The sequence below is a fragment of the Corvus brachyrhynchos genome, unplaced genomic scaffold, assembly GCF_000691975.1.
Source record: "Corvus brachyrhynchos isolate BGI_N302 unplaced genomic scaffold, ASM69197v1 scaffold425, whole genome shotgun sequence".
NCBI classification, from domain to species: domain Eukaryota; kingdom Metazoa; phylum Chordata; class Aves; order Passeriformes; family Corvidae; genus Corvus; species Corvus brachyrhynchos.
The window spans coordinates 192293-213810 of NW_008237896.1; the positions used below are offsets into that span (position 1 = coordinate 192293).

General features: G+C 40.6%; 1 protein-coding gene across 1 annotated transcript in view; it reads right to left on the bottom strand.

Annotated features, from left to right (window-relative positions):
• Positions 1-4918: 4918 nt before the first annotated feature.
• The window catches only part of RLF (rearranged L-myc fusion), a gene marked incomplete at its 5' end in the record, with an annotated part of 57091 nt that continues 40491 nt past the window's right edge, over positions 4919-21518 (bottom strand). Inside the window, 4 exon segments of the mRNA XM_017732907.1 lie at positions 4919-7147; positions 7150-10072; positions 12480-12621; positions 20070-20206. Coding sequence (XP_017588396.1) covers positions 5331-7147; positions 7150-10072; positions 12480-12621; positions 20070-20206 — 5019 coding nt within the window.

The following is a 21518-nucleotide window of genomic DNA, read 5'->3' on the forward strand; positions in this document are numbered from 1 at the left end:
TCGGCCACCCCAGTCAGGCGCCCGCAGGGCTGGGACGAGGCGTGTGCGGGGCAGCATGGCGAGGATCTAGGCAGAAGTTTAAATTACTTTTCTTCAGTATAATTTACTGAGACTGTGCATATAAGGCCTCGCTAGAACTTGTTCAAAACCTTTTACAGAAACACTAAGAGAAGTACAAAAATTAACACTGACTACTTGCTGATTTATTTAAAGCCAAAATGCCCACTTCAGATTTGGTCGGTGTAATGCTCCATGAAGACAGCACAGTGCTGCTGAAATCCAGAGCTCGCCCAGCAGCACTGCGGACAAGAGTGCTATGCAGAGCACGGGGACTGCATAATCTGACAAAGATGCAGTAAGAGGGGTGTTAACGTTTAGCCACTTCTAGATATGGCATTTTAGTATCATCTAATTTCTACCAGTCTAAAGTATAACAGAACATGTCTTTGGATTTTTAAGTCATTAACTTAAAATAATGCCAACTTAATTTTCTCATTATCTATCAGTTACCTTTTTTTAACTATTTAGAAGAATGACCTGTCAAATATATTGAAGCCCAGTGTTTTCTGTAACCTGATATATCCCTGCAGAAGAACAGGCTAGATGAGGAAGCACTGCTCCCTGTGAGCCCTGCTACTGGCCGGCACTTTTCTCCTTTTACAGAGGAAGCTCTAGAAATTCATCCAAGAGGGCCACACCAGAAGCCTGGTGTGCACTGCACTGGATCCTGACTAATCCCTTACCTACTTCCTTTTCTATAACTTTAAATCTTACAACATTTTCAAGAAAAGCAACAGCTCTCCTATCCCACCTCACTCCCTGCAAACTCATGTGAGCATAGGGAATACTGCTGTGGGGAGTCGGGAGAGCTGAAGGGCTGAAGGGCACCAGCTGTAAACTGTAGGGGGGAGACCAGGCTTAGCACCTGCCAGGGCCAGGCCAAGCCAAGCTGGTTTCAATTCAGCCTCCTCTGCTTTCCGCCATAACCATGCTCAGATTCTGGACACGGTATGTGAGGACTTAACTGGAAATTGAATTTCTCTCAATTAATTCACTGCAGCCAAGATTCAGAATCAGCATCATAAAATTTGAAGACCTTGCACAAGAAAAGACAACCAGAAAAACAACATGCAAGAAAAACCTGGCTCTGCTGAGAGCCCTGATAGAAAGACAGAAGTCAGTCTGGAAGGTCTCTCTTTGTAAAGGTGTTTACAGTTTTTTACTACCCATGGGAACACAGCAGGGCACCCCACAGCCTTGGGGAATTTAGGTATGCACAACCAATAAACACGTTTTTGTCCTGTAAAATCCACACACTTGTAGACAACCATTTTAAAAATGGAAGCAACATTCCCTATGAACTGTGTTTTCTGAGGTATCTGCTCTTCACATTAATAATTCTTTTTTTGGAATTCAATGCAATGGTGTTCCTTTACTGCAGAACAAAATGTTTCTCCTGCACGCTTGAAAGCAAGAAGCTGGAAATGTTACATCATTGTAAGACAAATTCTGGTAGCAATTGGGAGGGAAAATTATGGCCTACCTCATGGCATGAAAACAGAAATAGACAGTGAAAACTCTTCAAACCTTTACCCTTTTGTGGCCTCCTTCTCTAATACCCATCTGTGCCAGGCAACTAGATCAGATAAAAAAGCCCAAGAAGAAATTGGGATAAAGATGTAGATTCATGCTGTACAGTTTTGATGGTGTGACACCTATTACCTCACTGAGACAGTAGTGGATTTTGTAGATGATGGAGTTCAAAGACTGAAACACACTGTCAGTCTCTGAAATGGGCAAGATACAATTTTTGTAAAGTGCTGTATTGGTATCTTTCAACTGAAGTACCAACACCCTGAACCCACATTACTAAAAGTCCTGACAGTGCATGGGGCGCCACATCACCACAGGATAATGCCTCCAAGCTGCTTTTGTGCAGCCCAAAGCGACTCAACCATTTTCTAAATGAAACTCTTGGATTGAGGAGTGTTGCAGAACTTGTCTCCATACCTGGCAGACAGAAATGGTGTCTGTCCGTCTTGTCCTGTGGTATATCCCAGCCTATGGAAATAGCAGTAACTGAACAGCAGGAGCCTACTCAACAGGCTCAGTATCACCAGAGGTGCAGTGGGTACCAGTCTGCCCAGCATGCATTGTGCAGTCTGCACTGTGTGTGGTTTGCAGGCACACAGTAACTCATTTGGTAAAAGCAGATTCGCATTTGAGGAAGTGAGTTTCACATGCAACTTGTTTTGTGGGATTAAAGAATTGTTACAGAATTAATGTGCAATATGCAAAATTGTTTATACATCAAATGGCAGGATTAAATTTTTAATAGAAAAACTGAGCTCGTAAGCTTAATACACAGCTAAAGCAGATTAGGATTGTATAAGGGTAATTTTGCATCATTTGCAGAGTTCTTTCATGGCAAGTTTGCAGCAGAACTTATATGAACAGCATACAGTAAATGCAAACTTAAAGTCACAGATTTATAATGAAGCAGAACAGCTTCAGCCATGCCAAGCAGAAACTCTTTTGTTCCTTATTTCTGGACAACTTACGTGGTACCAGAATCTGTCTAATAATTAATTCACAAACTCCATGAGGTTGTTCACTGGGAATGATGTATGAAGTCTAAAGGAATCAATAAAAACCTCTCTAAAAGGTTTTCTTGTGTACATAGGTAAAAAGATCACACTGAACTGTTACCCCAGGTAAACAAATTTCCACCTGTCAGCCTAGTGCCAACTGTCCAATGGAAGCAGAAAGCAAAACCTCTGTGTTTAAGAGCCTTCAGGTCTGCAAACCTACTGTAACTAGTCAAAAACTATATATTAAAAAAAAATCTGTACATTTACATTATTTGTAACATAATACCTTAAATAGTCTATTTACCAAAATCTGCATCTACATCATAAAGCAGCACCTTGGGAATAAATTCCATTTTTAATTTTTAAATTTTCTTCTGGTTCCTGGCTGGTGTAAACAAGCAGTACTACGTTTCAAATTTCTTAAGAAAACCAAGTCATACCCACGTCGCTCAGGACAGCTTCAGGTTCTGGCACAGAGCAGATTGCCCTTCATGTGTGCTCAGGGATGAAGTGGCTGCCATCATCCTACGTGACACAATTGTCTCAGGAACACACAATTTTGTTACCTTCAAGGAGGACTCTGCCAGCCTCAGGAATCATCAGAAAACTGTCTCCTGCCTTTTACGCTTGCAAATAGTTGCTTTGGTGGAATGTCTCTCTGCTGTTCTCCATGTAGAAAGTCCTTTCATGGACTCTCACAAGTCAGGTAATGTATCACCACATTCAGTATTGGTCTTGCATATAATCATTATTATTTTTCTGACTATACTCACCACATTTTAAATTGTAGGAAGCCATCAATGACATCAAAACTACTTTTTAAAAGATTTGGGTTATTTTTAGGACTACACAAAGCCGAAGTTTGCACACTGCCTGTGTCTCACCACTTCCCTGGTCTGGGGCATATGTAAACATATCTTCAATCTCATTTCATCCTGCATTCTCATCCGATTTCCCTTATTCAAAGCTAAGTATTTTACACATTTGAATTCTTTAATATTGTCATATGTGAAGCTGGTTATCTAGTGGAAATACAGCTGCTTGACCTGAAACTGAAGCCTCCAAACCTCAAGGAATTTACTCTTCAGGCTGACCACAAAGGGACAGTTTGTTTTGTGGGATACTCAAACCCCAAGAGGGTACCAGGGTCTCTCTTGGCCAACACCTGAAGCAGTCATCACATGTCTATTAAGCTTGCTGTTAAACTCTTCTCCTGTTTTGAGATCTTGAAGATTTAAGTATGTTAAAACATGACTCGAACTTGACATTAAAAGGTACTTCATTATTTTAGAGAGAGAAATTACTTTGGAACACACTGAAGGGTGTCTGACCCTGTAGCAATATTTAACCTTTTGACACAACTTACTTCCATTTTTAGGACTTTGTGAGAAGATTGATGCACTATATTTCTTCCATTACAAGAAGCTTATAGTTTAGAGAGAGGAAATTACATGAAAAGCTAGGCAGTAAACTACACTTCTCTTGCTTGGTGTATGATTTTTAACCTAACTTTTAAGGATGCCCAAATAACTTTCTTTTTCTAGATGTAGTATAGAGATGCCATTTCTGCCTAGTTTTGGTCATACCACAGTTCACTAGACAGCTGACAGCTGCCATCATTCCTGCACCCAGCCACTACTCATGCTCTGTTTCAAACATTTCCCACAGCTTTTTCCATTTCCTTTCCACTGCTGCTTTTCAGATCACAGTTTAAAAACCCAGAAGCCCCAACAATACCCAAGCCCTCAATCAGTAAGAAGCTGTGATTGCTGCTTGCTCATTAGAATCCCCATGGAGATGGGGAAATATCCCCTAGAGGGGACAGCGATTCTGGGCCTCATGATGTAGCCATGTATGGCAAGAAACGCGACACAGAACAAGAAACAGAGCTTAAAATATTAGCTGACTCTTCTCGTGAATCTTCCTGCTAGGTTTCATCCATTGTCAAAAAAGCTAACTGGGGAACCCTAAATGTATACTGGTACTTTCATGTGACACAACCTGCTTGGAAGCCTGGCAAGACTCATCACACACTCAGGTGGTGCCAGACAGTCTCAGAAAGCACCCTCCACCTTTAAAGGAACAAGGACTTTCTCATGCGTAAGTGCTTTCTGCCTGTACTAATTATAGTTCTTTCAAGTCTGAAAAAAGCACGGAGAATGTTGTAAAATAAAATGTAATACTTTACTTTTCTGTATCTATTTCATCAGTCTGATAAATTATCTACAAATGCATAAAACTTAAGCAACATTGTCCAATGCACTCAGAATGGTCCCAAACTCAATTACAAGTAGAGCACATTAAAGATTTACTGTACAGTAAACAAATGGGTGAAAAACTGTAATTTATTGAAACTCATAACTCAAAAAATATAAGATGCTGTAGTGTACAATATGTTACACAAAGCACCCTGGGGTGCACATTCAAGTCAAGTAATAACTCCATCACCCCCCAAACCCTGGTACCCCAGTACTTGTTCCATATACAATCATGCACATTTACTCTTCAAGAGGAAGCCCCCAGTATTCTGATGTGTTAAATAGCACCAAAATCAGCATTGTTCATTGAAGAAAATGGGGAGCTAAATTAACTTGTCCATTACTTTTGACAGATATTATACATTCATGGAATAAACAGTCAAAACTAACCTAAAAAGTGTGTACTGTAACAATTACTGTTCTAATTTGAAGTTCTCCCCGTACAGCAGTAGTGGAGGCTATCTGCTCTAAGCAAAGCTACTTATGTACTTCCTACACACAGCTCATCTGCTTTTTTTGTTGGAAATAAATCTATGAGAGGTGTGGAAAACTTGGATCTTTCAAGAACAACTACTGGTCGTAAGTAATGCAGCTGTTTTAAGGCAAGGTCTCCACAGTCCGTTAGGGCCTTGTCCAAGATTGCCCTCAGATTTTCTAAAGAAGGGGCAGTTGAAGACTCTGACAGCAATGGCTGGATTTCTGTTAGCTGCCCAGGATTATTCGGGGTTATGATTACATTTTTGTCACTTACAAAGTTGTTTACTGGTGTATCCCCTTGACTGTCTCCCTCTTTTTGCAACACTTCATCTACTGACAACTGCTCAGGAGACTCCCATTCTACTACCTCATCACAATCATCATCATCACCATCATCATCATCATCATCATCATCTTTTCCCTCACTTTCCTGAATAAATTTTAAAAATGAAGACTCAAATCCCATTGGTTTATAGGTCTTTAAATCAAATGGTTTGGACACAGGAGGCTTTTGAAATTTGTCTTTTGTAGCACAAAGTACATTTCTTTTTGCATTCTGATTAACTGCACTATGTGGACATCCTTCTGGGTCTTTCTCTCTTGGCAACTCTAATTGTAAACTGGAGAAGCAAGAGCTGTTCTCTCTTTCACTACTTTCAGAAAAATCTTCAGTTTTAGACTTAGTTGTCTCCCTGGTGTTAGGCTCTTCAAAACAGGTGTTCTTTGAACTGTGGTTATATTTTAAAGTGCCTGAATACGCAAAGGCACTGGCATCAAAATTCACACTACTCGGTGGAAATTGTTTTTGGTCTTCATTACTCACATCTGAAGGATCACAGACAGGGTTTGGAACAAGGGGTTTGTCGCTTTCCTGCACAGACTCAGAATTAGCCGATTTATCCTCGTTAACTTCTACACCTTTTTTATCCAAGTCTGAAGCTGTGTCAGAGCAAGACTGCTTTTCAATCATGATGCCACATTTAACACAAAGAACAAGTTTCTGAAGGCGCTGCTCAATGTACATGTTGGTCATCTGGTGTGTGCGCTTGTAGTGCCTCACTATGCTGCTTTCCAGTTTGACAACAGACAGGCACCCCTGGACCATGCAGGGGTACTGTGTCTGGTTAGACTTCTCTTTGCACATTTGTAGGGCTTCCTCTTTTGTTTTGAAATTCAGCAAATGCTTTTCTCTACTTCTGCTAATTCTTTTAGCTTTTTCTTTTAATTGCTTCCCATTCTGCTTGCTTGTGTCAAAGCTGTCTTTCAAATAATTTTGCTCATTTTTATTTTTATCTTCATTATCTTCCTCTTCTTTCTGATTTCCAAAGAGACTATCATAATATTCACTGTGTTTGAAATATACGTGTTGAGAATAGTTACTGTAATTTGTGAAAATTCGATTGCAGCCATTGAGGTCACAATGGATTTCAAAATCTTTGTTTAATTTTTCTTCATTGGCATGTTCTTCTATTAGATGCTGTTTAAGCTTATTAAATGTATAAAATACAGCAGGGCAGTGGGCTTGGTTGCAAGCAAATCTGGCAGACTCAGCTTCAGAAAGCAGTTTTTGATCCTCTAAGATTTCATTGTGGAAGTCACTACAATGTTTAGCAAGAGCTTTAGAACACAGAAAACGCTTACCACAGTCTTTGTGTTTGCATGCAAATATTTTTTTACATTTGACAAGCTCCCTTTTTGTTCTTGCTTTGTCCTTTTCTAAGCAGAGCTGTTCCTTATTATACTGGTGAACAGTTCTGTAATGGCGAATCAAACCTTTCTGGTTTGTGAATGCCGGGTTGCAGCCTTTTTGTATTAAATGAAATACTTATGCAATATGTAACATAAGTTTCCTTTAGTAACTGTTCTTTTGCTTCCTCTTCCCTGTCTTGCTTCCAGTTCTTCCCTATGACTGTCCAGAGAAGTTATGTTAGATGTTTTTCTTGTTATGTCATTGTCTGTCTCTTCATTGGACTCCAAATCAGTCTCAGAACAGCAGTCATCCTTTTTTGGGTGACACAGCTGTTCAGAGTCCGAATGTCCAGGGAACCCAACGCTGTTCACACAGGCAGGCACTGGAGCAGTGCTATTCTTATGCCCTCTGTCCTCTGTACATAAACCTACATGATCAAATTTTTCATTAGGACACACTTTGTGAGCCACCCTCTCACAGCCAATTTGATGTTTGTTTCTATAGTGAATTCGAAGATGTGTTTTTCTTGTAAACGATCTTTGGCAAATATGACACTTGAATGGTGAATACCGATGCTGGAACATATTTAGCTGAAGAACCATTTCCTTTGAATAGTTATGCTTTTTAACGTAATGCATTAAGAGAGCTTCTCTAGTCACAAACTCAAATGTACATCCTTGACATTCACAGAAAAATGGTTTAGCTGCCAGTTGAGTAAGGTACTGGCTGGGTAAATTATCTTGTTGCTCTTGAAGCTGACATTTTGAGGTAGTTTCATCAACTGTCTCAGGGCACTTGGCATCCCTAGATGAATAGCCCAGAAAAGGCTTCTGTCTTGAAGAATTCTGAATGTTAACATTTTTTAAGCTTAGATGTTTCAAGCCTAACATTAGCTCCACCATGTTATCTTCAATATTTGGTTCTTTACAACTGTCATAAAAAGATGTTTCGGGGGAAGAAGGACAAGTTTCCTCCCTCAGGCTACTGCTTCCTTTAACATCTACAGCACAACACACACTTTCTGGAGAGTCAGCATTTGTATCAGAATTATGACCTAACTCTGTACTCATGTCTGTAGGGGATTTACTGTCCTGAGCATCACTCAACAGATCGAGAAAGTATTTAGCTTTCATTTCCATATTTCTTTTACCTTTAAAGTTGTATGGATGGGCCCTTCGAAGGTGTTTTTGCAGACTTCTGGAATTTTTGTGGGTCGAACAGCAGCCTTCAAAACCACAGGGAAGGTTTTTTTCATCAAAGCAAACTGCCACATTGGAACACTGTTGTTTCACATCTGCTGGATGGAAGATTCCTTCCTGGGACACAACAAAACCTGGAACTGACTGGTTGTGAGCCACTGCTCCAAGCAGCCGAGGAGATGTCTGACCTTGGCTAACTGCAGCATCTGTCCTGTGCTCCCCACAGTGCAGGCTGCAATTACTTTCACTGTTTAGATCTTCACTGTCAGAGAGAGATTCTTCCTTCATCTGTGGAATTTCCTGAGAGCCTGAGGGATCCAAGTTATCATTCAGATTGGAATTTTCAGATCGTTCAAGCAACTGAGACTCTGGAAGATAACTGGATTTGTCTTCTGAAACGGATCCTTCAAGGTTCAGCGTTTGCTTCCCTTCCCCATTTGATACTTGGATATCATGTGCTGCAAGGTGATTCTGAAATTCAGTTTTTGAATAATAAAACTTTTTGCAACCAAAGTAGTTGCAGGTATATGATGCATCTCTGAAGTGTTGTGCTTCGTGATGGTAAAGCTGCCCTAAGTCACTGAAAACAATATTACAGCCATTTAGCTCACATTTATACCGAAGATCATCGTGTGTTTGTTTGTGATTGAGAAGCTCATTAACTGACCCAAACCTAGCGTAACAGTCCATAGACACACACATGTAAGGCTGAGGCCCGCAGTGCACACGCTCGTGCTCCCGCAAGTGGAAGGATGTCATGAAGTGCCGGCGGCAGAAAGCACACTTCTCCCTCCTGTTTTTCATATCCAAGTAGTGTTTTGCATTCTCATCGTTGTTTTGATGTTCAGCTTTCAGATGTACACTTAAGTACTTAAACTGTTTAAATACTCTAGAACAATCTGTCCCAGGACATGGGTAGATGTCTCTATCTTGCAGCTGGCAATTTTCCAATTGGCTGAATGTAACATATTCCTGTGTGTCATCGTCAAAGCTTTCAGGGAGCTGTGGCTGGTGTGACCTTTCTGGAAACACTGGGGGTGGGCTGCTGGAAGCTGTTGCCTTTTGCGGTGATCTCTCTTTTTTCAGAATTATTTTCTTTTTAGGTCTGTGTGTTCTACTAGGTGGCATTTTAACATGTTCCATTACATGTGGTACAAAAAATTCCTTTCTCTTGAACTTTTTTGTGCAAACAGGACATGTATAAATACCATCTTCCATGTGCATCTTAGAATGATGCAGTATTCTGGCCTCTATACACTCCCTTTTGCAGAGCACACAAAAAAACTTGTATTGAAGCCATCTCTGGTATCTTTCTGAAGAACCAATTGGTTTTTTTACTCTTGCTTTTTCCTTAGGGTGGTTCATTGTGTCTTTCCCATCATAATATTTGTGTTCTTTTGTCTCATCATAGTCACTAAAGAAAGTTTCTAACATGTCGGTTTCATTGAGTGACATATGACAACCTGCATCATCCTCAGAATCAGAAGCTACCTTCCCTAATAGTTTAAGACAATGCCGCTTTAAAGTCTTCCAGTCCCAAAATTCAGGATCAAATGGCCAATATGCTTTCAAAGCTAACAACAGTTCACAGCGGAGTGAATTTGGAACCAGTGCATTTTCTTCATCAAATTTTTGGTCTGGCTGCATATAGAGCTCTTCCAACGCATTAAATCCACTCAAAGTTGGCTCAAGTAAGAATTCTGTGAGCTGACAAGCTCTTCTAACTTCAAGGTCTTCTGGTAAAAGGCATGCAATTGTTTTACACACTGATGTCTTCATTTCGTCACTTCCATTGGACCTGATCTGAAGGGCTCTCACACATAACAAAACAGACACGGCAAGTCCCGCTTCCTCTGCCTGTTTGCAGAAAACAGAAAAACAAAAAAACCAGTCACAAAACAAATGTTATTCTTCTCTGATAAATACATTCTTTCTAGGAAGAAAACATGCAATGAGAGCATCCAACAGACAACACCCCATTCCAAATGTATTCAGGTTCCTGAGCATTAAGTGCCTGAGTCACAGAGCACCCTCTAAGGAACTGCAGTTTATCTTACACTGCGACATTACACCAGGAACCTCTTCTGCTTTTCATGTGATGGGAACCACTGCACACTTAGTGTGCACTCTGGAGGAGTCATGCAAACTAGTTTAGGCATGAGATGTTGCAAAACACTTTTCTAACTCCTCTCTCTCTTAACTTAGTGACTCTCAACCATAACTAAGCCAGATTTCTAAAAGAGAATGGTGTAAATCTTCCATGTGCATTCTTCCTGCAGCATCCACCCAGGATATTAATTTAGAATATGAAGTACTGTGTAATAAGGAAATTTATGTAAATTCACACCTTGAAACAAAATAATGTTCAGCAGTATATGCAGTACCATAGCAGAAATGATTCTTGATGAACATAACTACCATTTCACTTCCAAACACTTTCTGCGGAGTCTGTGCAACTCTGAGGTGCTGCTCAGCAGCATGGGGAAGATGTCTACATTAATCACATGCTAATTTAAAATATGGTATATTCCAAATTCTACATGGACAAATTGAAGGCTACCTTGTTCCAAAAGTGTATTTTTCAGCATAAAGAATCTAAATGCATGAAGTAACTATTTAGCCATTATTAGTAAAGATAAGTAGCACTGAAGATACTTATGAATAACTTAGCCGACATGTGCCTACCACAACTACACCTGTACCAGCCCAGACTGTAACGATCCAAAATAACTACAAACAAGTTAACAGAATTAGCAAGCTTTTATACTCAGCATTCACAGCCCACCAGACATCATGCCATGCTTCTTTAATTCAGTAAGAGTTAGAACCTATTTCTCCAGAAGAAATTTTAGTATGGTTTAGCATGAAACACAGAAAAACCTGGTATATAGTTACCAATGTATTATGATTTACAGATAAAGTATACATTCACGCACGTCTTAAAATTAGAAATAGGCCAACTCTACAGAAACTAGGACCAAACACGTCTCTCTGCAGTCCTTGGCAGAACAGAGTTCTGGACTCTGTGATAGGTGAAGAGGACAATCATGCAATCCTTCTGACCCTACTCTGACTCTAAACCAGGGCTCTGGCACTTGCCCTGCTCTTGTCACATCACACTTGGCAACTCACTTGGGTCAGAGTATTAACTCCAGCCAGTGAAAGAGACTCCCAGGCAGAAAAAATTGGAGAGAAATGTAACTGAAAAAAGGAATCTTGTATGTTTTATCCATAATCTATCCTAACTCTGAATAAACTCATGACCATGTCAGAATGCAAAGGGATAATCAAACTGTAGAGTTAATTGGAACATTCATAAACCTGAAGTTCATGTGGCTAATTCTAATCTATGTGTGCAAAACTAGGCTGTTTTTCAGGAAGAAACATTGGAAAACCTATGGGAATGGGGATGTTCCTAAGGAAAAATCCCATATCTAATTTAAGGTCCATGATCCATGTTGTACTGCTATTGAAAGTTTAAATCCTGTCAGCTAGCTTCTTTTTCCCCCCCAATAAAGTGTGCCTGAATAATTTTCATTCTTCATTGCCCTCCACAAATTTACTCTCATATACCAGAAACAGGAAATTTCCGCACAACCAACTGCAAGAGCCAGTGCAGCCATTGAAGGCAGACAGAGATATGCCACTGAACAGACAGCCAGGGGAGGCCAAGCTATCCTGCAGTTCTGCTCACAAGGAGCATGCTGGGATCAACTAGGGTCTTTCCATTAGTCCGTAAACAGAGATGATGAGTAAAAAAAATAAAAACATATTTTTTGCCTTTCTGTGATTTTCTAAAGACAGGCTTCAGAATAGAAGGTAGAAATACAGATGTGATTGTACCACACGTTTTGAGGAAGAGGTATTTTCTTAGAATACAAAAATATGAGACATTTAAGTCAAGTCTTCACCTCTTAGAGATGCTGTGGAAAATTCTCATGTGCCTAGCTTCTGAACAAGCAGCAGATTAAAACACAGCTATGCTTTGTTTGCAAAATCCTGTCATACTGTACTTACAAAGCAACAAACCTACCCCTCCACATTGCCTGAAGGTCACTTCATGGGATCAAGCCAAAAACAAAACTACAATGGCAGGCACTTTCCAGAGATTTTTACTAGTACGTTATTAGGCACTTAATCAGAAAGTATGAATAATGAAATAAGCGATATTTTTTTTCAGTTTAATCTAATTATTTAAAAAAATAATAAATTCATGTAAACAGCTCTGGCTGTGTCCAAAGACTCAGGACTGTATCTTACTTACTTCAGACTGTATGACTCTTATCAAGAAAAAGAGATGCTGTAGTGTCTTGGCAATGATGCCAAACTGACGACATCTCTCCAAAAAGGAGTCTAAAGAAGGATCTATTCTTCTCTGCAGCTTGCTCCAGAAAAGTGTCAGTTCCCTGCGAAGAGTTGAAAGCAGAATGTAAGAACATTGCAGATACACACAATTTGTGCAGCCACAGTGTGTCAGTTCAGAGCTGATGCCAAGAAAAATGTGTTATTCAAGGACAGCACACTCTTCAATTAGGTCCTGATCTCCAAGTGTCACCAAAGAGAACTGTTCCTATGCCCTACTCCACCACCAGCTCAAACCCCAGTGTATCTCCTGATATTTACTGGGGAAAGACACTGGCACTGGGATTCATCTCACTTAACGGACACATCTATAGCTGCACAGACTTCCTTTCTAGACAAGAAAAACAGTCCCACACTTCCGGAGTCTTTACCTCTCACATAGAAATTTAAAATGGGTAAGATGAATCATAACAGAAAGTTGCCACTTCTCTTCCAATAAACAAGCAGTTTAGCTGCTGACACCTGTAGCCAGGTGATGTGGCTGCCATTAAAAAGGCTTCTTACAGAGCCACCCTTTGCAAAGCATCATGTAAAGGATCTGTAAGCTGAAGGCTGTCTGCTGTCTCTGTGCTGTTATGTGCTTTTCCACATGAGAGCACAAAGCCATTCTATTAAGCAATTTATTATACCCAAGGCAGCACAGCCACTTAAGGATACAACCTGTCACTTGCTGTTGTTCTGCCAGTACATGGACAGTCCAAAAGTAACAGAACCATAGGATCTGTATCTTTTGTATCACTTGAAAAAACTTTTCTTCTCTTCCTTTGGTAAACTTCACCTTTACTGACATATCCACTGTGTACATCAACTACACGTAGAGGCTTCTGACTGCAAGGTCAGTCACAGTTTTGAGAACCAACCATCAAGAAAATACATCCAGGACCAAACACCAGCGAGATTCTTCCTCTGAATTACTGCAATCCTACTCTCAAATGCTAAGCCTAGGGAAAGGTCCTGTCCTGGATCAGACCAGGGATATCATTTTATTGCACAAAAAATGGACAATGTTTACTGGTAAGTTTTGGGGCAGTTTTGTTTGGAATTTTTTGTCTGCTTTATTTATAGGCCTAAAAATGTAATTAACAGCCTTTCATAGCCAGAAAGAGACAGCTGAGAAGTCAGACAGACAGGCCTATAGAAATTACATAGAAATTACCACATAAGCAGTGTAACTCAAGATGTTAAAATTTTAAATGCTAAAACAGAACCAGAGAAAAGGGAAAAAAAAAAAAAAAAAAAAAAAAAAAGGGAGAAACACAGAGTATTGGTAGTGTTTTCTACTGCCCTTTAACCCCTAAAAACTGAAAAAATGTAAAATTTAATTGAACATCAGGATGATTAACATGGAAGAACTGCATGAAGGGAAGCTTAGGCAAGGAAAGCACAGAATATATCACAGAATATGCAGAGTTGGAAGGGACCCACAAGGATCATCGAGTCCAACTCCTGGCCCTGCACAGGACCATCGCCAAGAGTCACACCAATGTGGCTGAGAGCGTTGTCCAAAAACTTCTTGAATTCTGTCAGGCTTAGTGCTGTAACCACCGCCCTTGGGAGCCTGTTCCAGTGCCTAACCACCCTCTGGGTGAAGAACCTTTTTCTAACATCTAATCTAAACCTCCTCTGACACAACTTTATGCCATTCTTTTGGCTCCTTGTCACTGGTCACCATAGAGAAGAGATCTGTGTCTGCCCCTCCTCTTCCCCTCATGAGGAACCTGTATACTGCAAGTATGAAAAAAAATTTAATTCAGCATTACCACAACAAAAGAAATTTGAAATACAGTTTATCACTCATTTTGTATGTTTATTTAATACATTTATGTAGTTGGGAGCTGGGAGAACAGCAAGAAAAAGGCTTCACTCTGGATAACCTCTTATTCCCAAGACTTTTTGGCAGAGAACTAAGTTTTCAGTACTCGTCCTGTTCTCTCTTTGTACCACCTTTCCTGCAAAGCTGAAGTATGTTGCTGGAACGCATCCTTAAGGATGATGATGTAGAAGTATTCCTCAGCTAATCTTCACACATGAAGAAAAGCAAAAAAGGACAATTCCAAGCATTTGGGCAATTTTCCATTTCAAAATTGATGTGAGGCAGTGCTGAGAACAGAAGCATCTCCAGACAGACAGCTTTTTAGTAATACTTAGAAATAAAAAAAAAAATTAAAGCTTACTAACATACCAGACCAGAGAGAATTTTCTTAAGTTGTGCTTAGCTCCAGTTAACACTTAAGGCTGCTTGTGCTAATGGTAAATGTAGATTATTTTATGGACTGATGAATTGCCTGGCTCCCTGGAGACTGCAGTCATCAGCTTGCTCAGAACCACTGCCCAGAGCAGCACTACTTCTGTGACAAAGTTCCAAATTCAGATGGCATCTTCAGTCTTAAAAGCAGTATTACATAACATTTTATGAATCTCAGCAAGAACCAGTGTAAAATTTTCCAACTTTGGTGAGGAATAACATATACAAACCTAAGTTTGCTTTCATCTTCAGCTGGGAGATAAAGCTTGACACCAAGAGCTCAAACTCACAGACCTTTACTGATCTCCTGGAGGTACCTACTTGAGGCTCCAGGATGAGCTGAGCTAAGCTATTGAAACAGCTTAACCTCTCCAAATATGCAAGAATCACAGTCAGAAATTTGTGCCAGGCTGGGGAGTTACCACTGCACCATCAGGGAGATGGTGGAACACAGAAGACAGGAGCGAAGGGAGGTAGATTTTCCCTTCCTAAATTAAGAGTGATGTTACAGCTGAAGAGGTTTAACACCTTCCAGAAGCCCCAGTGTTGCACCTTCCCTGGAACTTGTCTGACCACTGGGTAATCAGCACTAATCTGCAGAATGCTATCTAGTTTTGGCTGGATAAGATAATGTGCTTACTACAGGTTAGAAGGGTCAGTCAGGACAACAAATAAGGCACCAAAACAGGGCTAGAATGGACCTTCTGCTCTCCAGCAGTAGCAAACTGTCAGGATTGGTTTAAGTATGAGTATGGTACCAAAGCTTCAGTTTTATCACTACACAATCCAAAACGAGAGAGTGCCAAACACATTTTTCCTTCACACTTGCAGGTCACAGCTGTCCAACAGGTCTTTTCCTTTGTTTTAACCAGAATACTTTCAATTTGCATAATTTATACTGGTTCTCTCTGACACTGCATAAACCAAGATTTGGAACAGAACAAGGGGAATGGGAGGACTCGCTGGCAGCCAGCAGGACTGCCCTGGCCAGCAGCATCTGTGACAGGCCAGCCAGGAGCTAGCAGAGAATCTTTCATCAACATACTGCTACTCTAAAGATCAAGAGGGACATGACTGCAGGAAACCAGTAATTTAAGGATTCTCTAGATGACCAGAACATTTCCAAGTACACAGAAATGCTAGGGCTTGCCTGTTGACCCTAATCCGTAACAGTACAAAGGGAAGCTGACCTGCAAATGACTCTGTACCAGACAGTCTTGGTTTTTCTTACTCTCTGCTCTCCTCTCAAAGATCTCAGGTAAATGTTTTAGCCACCATTCAGCCCTGGTCAATCAAATTACATAATACACCAGAAGTATACTACGAAAGATAATTAAAGCTTAAATCATTTATTGACTTGAGACACCATTATGCAGGTTTATGATTAAATACAAAAAAATTACATTTTCTTATAGCAATCAAAATCCAAAAGGTGTTAATGGCATTGCTAGAAAAACTTTTAAGTAGAATCCAAATCAGCAGATCAAGCAGAGTAAAATAACTGTTCAACTACAACCCTTTTTGAACCAGACAGGACCTTCTTTGAAGTTGTCCTGGGTAACCCCCAAAAAGGTGTATTACGTATCTTGTATTCAGTATCTGTGCTACAACAGTCTGCCCCAAATTGTTACTCTCTCTTTAAGACCTGGCATCTGGAAATAAAACCACGGAGGTTAGGGCTGCCAGGTCCTTTTAAAGTTGGGGTTGCTCTCACAGAAGCTCTCTTTCCTTTTTGTTCTTGTGGGGAAGCTGGGACAGCACAAGGCAGAAGCCTTCTTTTATTCCTCTCTGGGCTCTGGAGGGAGTTGCTTCAGGTAGGTCTCTGAGTAGCAACAGTAGCAACCCAAGAAGTTGCATTTTGCAATCCAAAACTGTTTCAGAGTGAATGCCATAAATACCCGTCTCCAGTGCAGAGCCAGAGCCAGTCAGGGCTGGGCCACCATTCTTTGGTGCTTGATGAGTCTGTTTTCTTCCCCCACCACCTACTTATTGGGGCAGTGACCCAAGACAGCAGCGATGACACCAGTGGACTCCAGCGAGTGACAGGAGGAGGCAGCAAAGGGCAGAACTGACCTCACACACACACGCACTGCCGCAATGGCCAAAAGGAAGCTCTGGAGGCCGACACTGCACATCCAGAGCTTCCCAGGCAAAACCAGCAATTACCACCTGCCACCAAAACTGCTTCATAAACTCCTACCTTCCCAGTTTTTTGTTCCAGGGGGAAGGTTGAGCCAAGCAGGGTTTGTCTGGTATCTTTGCCCTTTTCTCTCCACACGGGGTGGTCTGCGGAGGGCGCCATCTTGAGGGAGGGGTTTCTCTGCCATTTTGTTTCTCTTTTGTTCCCTGGAAGTCTGGGATTCAGCAACTTTGTATCTAGTGATTATTAGTGTCATTTTGTTATTTACTGTTATTTTGTATTTGTTGATGTTTCCTTTTTTAAGTAAACTGTTATTATTTCACTTTTATCTTCTTGCATTCATCTGTCCTTATTGGTGAAAGAGGAAGTGGTTAAAAATAAAAGGGCAGGTAATTAATTTTGGAGTGTCCACCCTTTAAATTGTCTTAAATGAAGACAAAAGTGAATTAAGCAATTTCTGCCCCTTTAAAACCAGCAGCTGGTCACAGAAAGAAGAATGTCTCAGTTTATGTATTCAACTTAACTCATTATTTTAAGTGTATATTTATGTTGTATTTAAGCCTATAGAATGGCTTGCAAGCATCTGCTAGCATGCCATTCCTCTACATTAGCTTTAGCTGCAGGATGATACTAAATATCCATACTGCAGTGAGTCCATCTTCACATTTCCTGTCTTTCCAGCCTGCTCTGGCATTTGTCATGCTTTCGATGGAGCTTAGTTTACCAGTGCAGAGAATATTACCTTATCTCTTTTCCAGAGTACTGCTCAAAATCAGCCCTACAGTGAGTGCCATAGTTTGTATGGAGCAGAGCTCCTCATTTTTGTTAGCCATAATGCATGCCCACTACATCTGTAACATGAAATATCATGGAATATCAGTCAAGCTGGCTGATCTGACAAAAGCAATCCTCCAAATTAAAAGTTTTATGTCATATCAGCCACTTGAATTCATCAACTTTGTGGCTAAATAAATGTTGGATCTACATCTGCCCCCAGGAACACAGGTGGAGGTCAGCAAAAAGGCCACTCCATTGAACATTGCCCCAACAGCAAGGCATCCTGACTTATTTTAAAATAGATTTATAGTCTCAGAGTGAGAAAGCAGTCTGATGGTCAAGAAGTATTACACCAGTTTCACAGTACAGGAGTCCATCAGAAGGTGAACTTCTTCCATCTGTGCTCCAGCATCCTGGAAGCTTTGCTCTTCAGTTGGTCCAGATGGCATTGGCTCTGTCCAATGCTGTTGTACAAGGACTGCTAGGTACAGTACTAGAACTTCAATTTATACATCTATACAATGTCAGCATTACAATTAGACAGAAGACTTCATTCTCCCATCTCATCCCCAGGAAAGGTAGCTGGAACTTGAGAAGTCTGTCAGGATGGCAGCAGAGGGGGCGTGCTATGCATGGACAGGGCAGCACAGTTTGACCCAGCACCTTTCCTCAGAACGACTGAAAACAATGTAGACATAATGATGTGACACAAACCTGCTAACCTTCTGTAAGTAGGGACATACTTATGTGCTGGACTGCACTACCATTTTTATTTTCAAGCCTTCACTGCCTGTCACCTAGGCTAGCCAAGTTTAAAGCTGATGTGCAAGTTGCATGTTACAGTTGCACGATGTTTCGGGTAGCATTAGCCTCAGGTAGGCCTCACCTGGGAGTCAGACTGACACGGAGCTGAGTAATCTACACATCTGAGTTAGAGCTACAGGACCTGAAAATTGCATCCCAATGCTAAAGAGTTTCAGTTCAGACTTCATACTGCAAGCGAAAAAATCTACCCACATTTGTTGTCACAAAAAAGAAATGTTATTCTGTAACAATAGGTGCTACATCCTCAAGCCTGTTCCCCAGTCCCAACAGTCTGACAACACAAAGTCCGACCCTCTTCGTTTGCACCCTAGGGATACAGCTCTTAGAATGGAATATCTTCTTGGACAAAAGCAAGTAATATAACTTACCCTAGAAGAATGTTAGTTGTTGTTTGTTTCTGTCTTTGAAAAGAGAACATGGGGGTGACTCTAGCCTTGTACCTCTTTGGACACAATTCTACTCTAATCTCTAATGACAAAATTCTATAGTGAAAAACATCCTCTAGAACTTCAAGTGTGGTGAACTCTCCTGAGTCTTCCAAAAGGTTAATTTCTTTCTACAAGGTATGCTTTGCTCAAAAAGACATTTCTGGCCTTTTTGTACAGGATGACTGGACTAGACTGAACTGTCAATCATCCTGCAGACACTGAAGTGCTGTAGAAACTTTTTTAAATGGCTTTAAATTATGGAGTAAATGAACAATGCCATAGCTAACCAAATCCAAATTCCCAATATATTCTCGAAATGTCTGGCCACGTAATCCCCATGTTTATCCAGACGGGGATTTAAATGGGAGAAAACTACATATTTAGCCATGCCTTGAAAGCCAAAACTACAAACCCATTTTCTGAAGGACAGAAACCAGCTCCTCTGCTTTGGCTCTACAAGTTTACCACTGCTGAAACAGAGGTGCAGAAGATTCTGTATCTCCAGCCAGTTAAGGGGGCAGAGTTTTACTGTCACAATCAGGCCAAAATCTAGTACTACAATTCTTGGAGTTACAGAAATTATAAAAATATAAAAAGGCTCTTGGGGGGAAAGTGGGGAGAAGTTGTTACAGGCTGTTGCCTCTGCTCATTCCTAGTACTGACATCGCTGTGGAATGGGTGAAAAAAATGCACCAGACTTTCATGGGGCCAAGTATTCCCAAGGGAGGAACAGACTGACAACATACACTTTGTGGAAGCACAAAGCTAGGGGTTTAATATCAAGCCTGAGAGCACTGACCCACCACTGATAGATCTACTACCCCACAGAAGTATTAGTGTTCATGCCAATAATGTGAGTGCTGTTTCACTTGTAAATTGTTTAAACATTACTTTTGTCTAACTGCTCTATTAGCATAGCAACTTGTGACAAAATAAGTAATTATCTAGAAAGTGCTTCAGTCTGATGCACTTCTCAAGTAAAGGATAAATCCACCTTTTCTATATATTTTTGTACTATATTAGCTCAATTCTAGGCAGCAAGGAACCGTTAGCAGAAGCAGCAATACTTATACTTACCAAGAGCAATACACATTTGCTGTTTGAAGCTGATGAGTAAGATACGTTGTACAAAGAATAAATGCAGTGTTTTCTTGTCCCTCAGATTCCAGATTACATATGATGTCCAGTACTTCTTTGCAATCCACCTTTGCAATCTTTAAAGAAAAAGAAAATTAAAAAGAAAAGGCTAACTTTATTCTCAGTATGTTTACTAAAGAAATGCACATTTACTGTATCAAAGCCTAACAAATGCACAAACAAAACGTCTCCCATACCATGCCACACCTTTCAGCTACAAAACAGTATGAGCAGTTCACCTGTTAAGTTCTGATCCCTTCTCAATATTAGTTTTCTTTGGGACAACCTTCCATTTTTGGCAGCTTAGCTAAATACTTGCATGCAGGCAACCATCTGTCTAGAGCTTCCCATTCTGTCTCTCTGCACTTACAGGATTCTTGTGTTGCTTTTGAAAATTAGAACCAAGGTCCAAAAAGATCAAGAGTTCTGAAAAATCTGGCCTCTTGTTCTCTTCATCCCTAGGCACTGATTCTGACCAACCACATTTCAAAACATGATGTTAGAAACAAAAGTGTTTGGAGTAGTGTGCTGATTTTAGCTGGGGTAGAGTTAATCTTCTTCCTAGTGGCTGATATGGGGCTGCATTTGGGATTTCTGCTGCACACAGGGTTGGTAATACAGAGATGTTTTTGCTATTGCTGAGCAGCGCTTAAACAGAGCCAAGGAAGCTGGGAGTGCACAGGAAGTTGGAAGGAGAAACAGCCAGGAGAGGTGACCCCAGCCGACCAAAGGGATATTCCAGACCATGACATCATGCTCATTTTATACAGTGACAGGAAGAAGGAGGAAGGGAAGGGCATTGAGAGAGATGGCATTTGTCTTCCCAAGTCTCCGTTATGCATGATTGTGCCTTGCTCTCCTGGAGATGCCTGCTCATGGGTAGCAGTGAATTAATTCCTGGTTTTGCTTTGCTTGTGTGCGTGGCTTTTGCTTCACCTATTACACTGTTTCTACCTCTACCTACAAGTTTTCTCACTTGTACCCTTCCACTTCAGTCCCTGGTACTGCTGGTAGGGGAACTGAGCGAGCAGCTACAAGGGGCCTGGGTTTAGCTAGGGTTAAACTAGGGCAAGGAAAAGAATCCCAAAGAAGTTCTGGAGCATCTATTTAAGGTAGTACATATCCGTGTATCAAACCAGGGTCTCAGCTTGGATATAAGCCACAAACAGCAATTATGAAGAGCTTTTACTATTAAGACAACACTAGGTTTTAACACATTTTTCCACTGGATCTATTCCACTTCACAGAACAGACTGTGTTCTAGCAATATGTACTTTGAACAGCTGTTGATATCATAAACATTTCAAACTTCTTGTTCATCACAAAAGACAATGACAGAGAACAAATAACAGGAAGTTAAACTGATTTTTAAAGACATCTCATTCAGCA